The sequence below is a fragment of the Muntiacus reevesi genome, chromosome 18, assembly GCF_963930625.1.
Source record: "Muntiacus reevesi chromosome 18, mMunRee1.1, whole genome shotgun sequence".
Classification (NCBI taxonomy): Eukaryota; Metazoa; Chordata; class Mammalia; order Artiodactyla; family Cervidae; genus Muntiacus; species Muntiacus reevesi.
In genome coordinates this window covers 7921760-7929824 of record NC_089266.1, presented here as the reverse complement: position 1 = coordinate 7929824, position 8065 = coordinate 7921760, and the positions used below count along the sequence as shown (strand labels likewise).

At 53.4% G+C, this 8065-nt stretch overlaps 1 protein-coding gene across 1 annotated transcript; it reads left to right on the top strand.

Moving 5' to 3' along the window:
- The first annotated feature begins 3650 nt into the window (after positions 1–3650).
- ST6GALNAC1 (ST6 N-acetylgalactosaminide alpha-2,6-sialyltransferase 1) lies at positions 3651–7816 on the top strand. Its single transcript, XM_065909926.1, has 8 exons — positions 3651–4277; positions 4876–5044; positions 5520–5691; positions 5906–6044; positions 6306–6409; positions 6590–6679; positions 6765–6864; positions 7129–7816. The coding sequence occupies exons 1-8, from the start codon at positions 3651–3653 to the stop codon at positions 7318–7320; spliced, it is 1593 nt and encodes a 530-aa protein (XP_065765998.1). The 3' UTR covers positions 7321–7816.
- Positions 7817–8065: the final 249 nt, after the last annotated feature.

Sequence of the window (8065 nt, the reverse complement as noted above, 5' to 3'; positions counted from 1 at the left end):
CTGAATACTGCCGCGGTTGGTGGGTTCTGCAGATTCCAGGGGAGAACAGGAGGAGGGTTGGGGCAGGCTGCCCACTCTCTCTATTCCTATATGCCTCGCCCCTCGCCCCTTTCCCTGTTGAAGGCTCTGGGGAGGGGGCAGGGAAGGGGAGGAATGTTATTTTTAACCCTAAGATCAGTATTCCAAAATGCCAGGAAAAAACTATCAACTCAACTTGGGATAATCTGTGAAACAAACTTTATTCTCAAGTGTGATTTTTCCCAGAGGTACAAGATACAGGTGCTTGAAAAAATGGACTTTGCTTTAGGGACTTCCCTGGTGGTCCACTGGTTAAGAATCTGCCTTCTAGTGCAGGGAATGCAGGTTCGATCCCTGGTCAGGGAGCTAAGATCCCACATGCCACAGAGTAACTAAGCCTACATACCACAATTACTGAACCTGTGCACTCTAGAGCCTGAGCACCATAACAAGAGAAGCCCAGGTGTTGCAACTAGAGAAAGTCCACAGGCTGCAATGAAGAGGCCAGGCAGGCAAAATTAAAAAAAAAAAAAAAAAGGGGGGGGGAGGACTTTCTTTGAAACAGTCCTGGTTCTCAACTGAGAGCTTCTAGCCACTGGGCTACACAGGTCATTTTGTATCTGTGACTCTTGATCTGTACTTTGAACCTGTTGCCATTTCTCTGCTTCCAGGTCCTCCCCGGGTGATGTGTTGTTGTTTTGCTTCATTTATGGAATAGAGCTATGTGATCCCTGCTAGAGATATACTTATTTAATACTTCTTGTTTGTTGTTCTGTCACTAAGTCATGTTCGACTCTCTGTGACCCCATGGACTACAGCATGCCAGGCTCCTCTGTCCGCCACTATCTCCCAGGAGTTTGCTTAAATTCATGTCCATGAGTCGGTGATGCTATCTAACCATCTCATTCTCAATCTTTCCCAGCATCAGGGTCTTTTCCAATGAGCTGGCTCTTCGCATCAGGTGGCCAAAGGACTGGAGCTTCAGCTTCAGCATCAGTCCTTCCGATGAATATTCACAGTTAAGTTCCTTTAGGGGTGACTGGTTTGAGCTTCTTACAGTCCAAGGGACTCTCAAGAGTCTTCTCCAGCTCCACAGTTTGAAAGCATCAACTCTTTGGCACTCAGCCTTCTTTATGGTCCAGCTCTCGCATCTGTACATGACTACCAGAAAAACCATAGCTTTCATATATATGTGTATAAATTTTTTGGTTGACCAAAAAGTTAATTTGGGTTTTTCCATATAGTGTTACAGGAAATAAATAAATAAATAAATAAATATAATTTAATATACTTATATTTTTATTATATATATATATATATATATATATATATGTTTTGCTTTTTTGGGCTGTGGGATCTTAGTTCCCTGACCAAGAATTGAGCCCACATCCCCTTCATTGAAACTGTGGAATCTTAACTACTGGGATGTAGTTAATGACCTGGGAGGTCCCTATTTATTTATTTTTTAAGAGCAAATTTTTATATATTTACCTCCAAAGTAGATCGGAATTATAGTATCAAATTGCTTTTTGCTTGAGTGAATTGGTTTGCCTATTCCTCTGAACTAGAGTCATTTAATAGAGCCAACGTCCCCTGCCACACCCGCCCCACCCCAGCCTAGCAAACAGAGTGCGACTTCAGGAGCACTGAAGGTCTGGACAAGACGGATGCAGGGCTCTCAGCATGTGGATGGAAGCAGCTTGAGCGTTCAGTAAACTCCATGCATGACCTTTAGAAAATGGCAACATAAACCCTCATATCTCAGGCAGTCATAGGTGCGCATAATCATCAGGAGTTGAAGCTCAATCGCATAATTTAGTCACTGCCTGGGTCATCGTTGCCGCTTCCTCAACAATGTAAACACATCATCCCTTATGTCTACTGCATTGGCAGGAAGGTTCTTTACCACTAGCACCACCTGGGATAGACAAATGATTCAAGTCTAAATTCCTCATACACTGCAAATAATGATCTGGTCCTGACTGCCTGTTTGGGAGCGTCTCCTGCCAGACAAGCCCCAATCCCCACTCTTTTATATATGTATATATATAATTTTATTTATTTATTTTTGGCTGTGCTGGATCTTTGTTGTTACACAAGCTTCACTGTAGTTATGGCGACCGGGAGCTGTTTGTTGCAGTGTGTGGGCTTCTCATTGCGATGGCTTCTCTTGGGCAGCATGGGTTACGACTCCCAAGCTTCAGTAGTTTCAGCTTCCCAGGCTCTATAGTTTGGGTGCACAGGCTTAGTTGCTTCGAGGCACATGTGATCTTCCTGGACCAGGTATTGAACCTCGTGTCTTCTGCATTGGCAGGTGGGTTCTTTACCACTGAGCCACCAGGGAAGCCCCCCCACCCCAAATTTTCTGTTTTTTAATATGTATTATTTATTTGTGCTGCGCCAGGTCCCAGTTGCAGTGTGTGGGATCTAGTTCCCTGACCAGGGATGGAACCCAGGCCCCCTACATTGGGAGAATGGAGTCTTTGCCACTGGACTACCAGGGAAGTCTCCCAACACCACAACTTTTCATGCTTTTGGGACTGAAATTTCCTCCTCCCCACTCCTAATCCTCTTCAGAGGGGAGCTCCTCCAGGAAGCCTTCAGAGCTTCCATGTGGGAAGCACGCCTTTTGTCCGTTGTCTCTAACACATGCCTCACAGTTTGTGGGAACTTAGTTCCCCAACCAGGGATTGAACTCGGGTTGCGGCAGGGGAAGTGCTGAGTTCTAACCACTGGACTTTCAGGGAATTCTCAACAGTTTGCTTTTAAGCAGCGTTGGACTGATGATAGGATAACAAACACATCTTTAAGGCGAATCTTTCAAAATCAAGGTTGGCAACTATAGTCTTAACAGGCATGTATCTTTCCCATTTCCTTGTGGACAAAGATACCTTTGTTACCTATGTTTGTTTTTTTTTTAAGTCCACTGAGTAACAAGATATTAGGTGGCAGGACTAGGTTCACACAAACTCATTCTTAGACTCACAGTTGGGAACATAGAGGATGCTGGAGCCGCAAGGAGTGAGCCCGGGGAGCTGGGGGTGCAGCATGGAGACCTGAGCAGTTCAGCTCTGCCCTTGGCCTCTAGATCCAGCTCCCCAGACCCGGTACCACCACTCAGGTTTCTTTACCAGTCTAAAGTGGCTTCCCAGGAGGCATTAGTGGTAAAGAGGCCCCTTGCCAATGCAGGAGATGTAAGAGACGTGAGTTCGATCCCTGAGTAGGGAAGATCTCCTAGAGGAGGACATGGCAACCCACTCCAGTATTCTTCCCTGGAGAATCCTATGGGCAAAGGAGCCTGGTGGGCTGCAGTCCACAGGGTCATGAAGAGTTGGATATGACTGAAGGGATTTAGCGCGCACGCACTGGTCAGAAGTAAGTGTCCAGATCCACTGCCAACAGGTTCCGCTTGGTGCTGGGAAGCAGCCAGCAATGCCTCCCCGCCCCCCCCCCCCCCCCCCCCCCCGCTCTCCTGAAGACTGATTTGAAGTCCACTTGAGACACAAAAATGAATGCTAGTTACACTCCTCAAGTCCCTACAACCTTAGCCTTCATCCAAAGTCATTTCTTTCTCTAGGAATCAGCATCAACAAGACATTAAGGAAAGGTCCCCAGAGTTACTGCAAAATGCTATGTCTCAGGCAGCCATCACGAGAAGGAGGGCGACCACCCACCCGGAGTCAGTACAGGGGACCCGCGCTCGGGACACACCCCCCAAGGCCACAACCCTCACGGCGGGCAAGCGCAGAGGAGCGCAGACCAGCAAGGCCCGTGCCGAGGAGCCGGGCAGAGCGCCCACCTCAACCAGAAAGGCGGCACCGCAGACGCGGGCGAGCAAGGACACCGGGGTGCACGCGCTGCCCCCGACGGCTGGAGGTGGGCGCGTGGCCTCCGGCAGGACCGGAGCGCCATCACTGAACAGTCCGAACCCGAGGACGGCCAGAGGATCTGGGCACCCGAAGGCGAGGCCGACAGGCCCCGGAGCGGTGCCCACGAAGCCGCGGGACAGCCCGGCAACTGCAGCCAAGACCCTCCTTCCAAAACACCAGGCCGGGGCGCGGACCCCCGGGGGAGGGGGCCGGGCGGGGAAGGGAGCCAGAGGAGCCACCCCAGACAGAGCCCAGCCCACCCGGTCTTCGGCCCCTCTGCGGAGCCCCGCCACCCAGAGAAGCCAGAAGCTGAAGGCCACCAACTTCAAGTCTGAGCCCCAGTGGGATTTTGAGGAGGAATACAGTCTGGAGGGGGGCGGCCTGCAGACGGTGAGGTTTTCCTCTTCTGGAGGCCCTGAGGCCCGCTCCCTCCCATCCCTCCCGGGCTCTGCTCCTAAGCTCTCCCCTACCCGGCCCCTTCCCCACACGCTCATCCAGGTGAGGGTGTGATCGAAGGGCCACCCTGGTCCCCAGTGTGACCTCAGCAGGCGGAGGAGCAGGGCTGGGCAGGGACCAAGGGACAAGAACGCCCCAACCTGGTGCCCAGCCCTGTCCTCCCCAGAGAGAGAATTCCAAGACCCTCTCTCTCTTCCAGCCCTAAGAAAAGCAGCCTGGGGCCCCAGCCACAGGAGGGGAGACACGGAAGTTTGCACACAAAACTGCAGCCAGGCACCGCACATGAGACCGGCAGCACACGTCCTGCCAGCGGTGGGCTTGGGCGATCAATGACCAGGGGGACCAGAAGGCTCTGGGAATAGGATGGAAGATGTAGTGGAGGTGGGGCCTTTCCAGCTTTGAGGCCTGGTTTCTGCTCCCGCGCCCACCTCCCCGTCCTGGCCCCAGGGCCCCTCACCCCACCCTGCCCCATCCCCCCGCCCCACAGCTTCCCCAGCCTCTCTCCCGGCCTGACCCATCCTCCTGCTTGCAGACCTGCCCTGACTCGGTGAAGATCAAAGCCTCCAAGTCACCCTGGCTCCAGACTCTCTTTCTGCCCAACCTCACCCTCTTCCTGGACTCCAGACACTTCAACCAGAGCGAGTGGGACCGCCTGGAGCACTTCGCTCCGCCCTTCGGCTTCATGGAGCTCAATTTCTCCTGTGAGTCCTCGTCCTAGGGGCATGGATGTGCATTAGGCCACAGCAGAGGGCCATGCTTCTTTAAAAAATATTTTTAAAATATTTTTTGGCCACACTGTGCGGCATGTGGAGTCTTAGCTCCCCGACCAGGGATCAAATCCTCAGCCCCTGCATTGGGAGCCCAGAGTCTTAACCACTGGACCATGAGAAAAGTCCCAGAGGGCCACGCTTTTTAAAGACTATGTTTTAAATCTGTATTTACTCTTTGGTCATGCGTTGCAGCATATGGGATCTCAGGGATGGAACCCAAAGCTCTGCACTGGGAGCGCAGGGTCTTAACAACTGGACCACCAAGGGAAGGCCCAGAGGGCCATGTTTTTTTGCCTCTGGCCCACCTCTCCCCTGCGGGCAATCAGCCCTGGGAGAAAGGCCGGCCGGGAGGCCCCCAGCCCTGGCTGGGCTCTGAGTGGAATCCCCCCGGCCCCCCACATTGCAGTGGTGCAGAAGGTCGTGATGCACTTCCCCCCGGTGCCCCAGCAGCAGCTGCTCCTGGCCAGCCTCCCTGCCGGGAGCTCCCGGTGCATCAGCTGTGCCGTGGTGGGCAACGGGGGCATCCTGAACAACTCCCACGTGGGCCGAGAGATAGACAGCCACGACTATGTGTTCCGGTGAGCCTGCACCTGCCCCAACCCCCACTCCTCTCCTGCAGAGCAAGGCTCTTCCCAGAGAGCTCAGAGGGTGCTCCCTGCCTGGATCCAGAAGCTGGGGGAGAGGGTCCTGGGCTCACTAGTGCCAGCTCCCCATCCCTTCTTCCTTCCCCCGACCACCTCCACACATCACCCAGAAGCCCTCATGTGCTCTGATTTTTGTCTTTCTGGCTAGGCTGAGTGGCGCCATCATCAAAGGCTATGAACACGATGTGGGTACTCGGACCTCCTTCTACGGCTTTACTGCCTTCTCTCTGACCCAGTCACTCCTTATACTGGGCAGTCGGGGTTTCCGGCACGTGCCTCTGGGGCAGGTGAGCAAAGAGGGATGGGTCTGGCCACCCACAGACTTTGGATATGGGAGGATGCAGGTGAGACAGGGAGACAAACAGGGAGTTAGGGAGCATCCTGAGTCTAGAGCCTGTCGTTGGTACAGTCTCCAGGCATGTGAGGGACAAGGGCAGGGAGGGCAGCCACGCCAGGCCGGAGGAGAGCAAGCAGGCAGCCTGGGATCAAAGTCAGGCCACCCCACTGAAGGCAGGACTCCTGGACCACACGCTGTCCTTGGTCTTCAGGATGTCCGCTACCTGCACTTCCTGGAAGGCACCCGGGACTATGAGTGGCTAGAAGCACTGCTTCTGAATCAGACCATGGCTTCAAAGAACCTTTTCTGGTTCAGGTACCCACCGCCCCCTCCCCTCACCTACAGACAAGTTGTGGAGGGGGCAGCTGGGAAGGGCTGGACAGGTGGGGACAGTCTGAGCTCTCACTTGGAGATGGGGGACCAGTCATGCCCATGACCCTGCCTTGGCCCTCCCCCGGAGAGGTAAGAGAATGAAGGACCCATACCTGCCCACAGGCGCAGACCTCAGGAGGCCTTCCAGGAAGCGCTCCAACTGGACAGATACCTGTTGCTGCACCCAGACCTGCTCCGATACATGAAGAACAGGTGAGAGCGGGAAGCCCGTGGAAGGGGCGAATCCCTCGCGTCCTGGCGAGCCTCCTGACAGCTGGGGGGCTGGGCTGTCTCGCAGATTCCTGAGGTCTGAGACTCTGAACACTGCCCACTGGAGAATATACCGGCCCACCACGGGGGCCCTCCTGCTGCTCACTGCCCTCCAGCTCTGTGACCAGGTGAGGCCCTGCTTCTGGAGCCCGCAGATCTGGAGAAACAGCTCTGGGGTAGCCCTGGGCCTGCTCAGCAAGGGATGATGGCTGGGGGGTGAGGGGAGGGGCCTGAGTGTGGACACCTGCCTGTGTGCAAGCGTGCTTCCAGGGGTCCTGCACCCAGACCCCCAGGGATAGAACCAGGATCTAGGAGCCCTGCCCCCAACACACACAGAGAAGAAACCCAAGAGACACACACGCAGGCCTTATTTCTCCTCCACCTTCCTGCAGGTGAGTGCCTACGGGTTCATCACTGAGGGCCACGAACGCTTCTCTGACCACTACTATGATAAGTCCTGGAAACGAACGATCTTTTATATCAACCATGACTTCAAGTTAGAGAGGACGCTCTGGAAGCGGCTACATGATGAAGGTATTATCCGGCTGTACCAACGTCCTATAACTTCCAAACCGACCATCTGAAGGGAGCCAGGGCTACCGAAGTCCCTTCAGTTATTCTAAGACTCAGAGCACGGTGGGAGACCAGCGGCTCGTCTCTCATCTTCCCAGCACCCGGACCAGGCTCTGAGCCCCTCCAGACTTCGGGGGTAGAGGTCTACCAAACTAGTGCAGAGGCGGGGACACCCTCAGGATGGCAAATGACGGACTGAGGTTTCGGAGACCTTGGAAAAATTTCTGCAGAGTCTGTTCCATGGAGCTGGGGACTCAATTTTTGAAACCAAGGGGACTTCCCTGGTGGCTCAGATGGTAAAGTATCTGCCTGCAAAGCAGGAGACCTGAGTTCGATCCCTCAGTCAGGAAGATCACCTGGAAAAGGGCATGGCAACCCACTCCAGTATTCTTGCCTGGAGAATCCCATGCACAGAGGAGCCTGGCAGGCTACAGTGCATGGGGTTGCAAAGAGCTGTATACGATCTAGCGACTAATACTTTCACATTTTCACTGTTCAAAAGCTACTTGGCACAAAAGGAGGAGTCTGAACTTATGGAGACATGTAGATTTGGGATTGAATTACAGATCTTCCACTTAGCAGCCATTAAATCTTGAAGGCATGACTGTATTTCACTCTAGACTGTCTGGTGGACCCTTCCAGGGGTTATCTGATTCTAATAGAAGGTCTGCAAACTTTCCTTACCTTTGAGTTATTTGACAACTTTCTGGGTTGTAGAAAACTGATAGTAATAAAAATGATTTCTGTCTGAATGAA

Coding starts and splice junctions, on each gene's coding strand:
- ST6GALNAC1 (XM_065909926.1), top strand. CDS start 3,651: ATGTCTCAGGCAGCCATCACGAGAAGGAGGGCGACCACCCACCCGGAG. Junction 4,278..4,875: donor AGGGGGGCGGCCTGCAGACG/GTGAGGTTTTCC, acceptor TCCTGCTTGCAG/ACCTGCCCTGACTCGGTGAA. Junction 6,410..6,589: donor AAGAACCTTTTCTGGTTCAG/GTACCCACCGCC, acceptor ACCTGCCCACAG/GCGCAGACCTCAGGAGGCCT.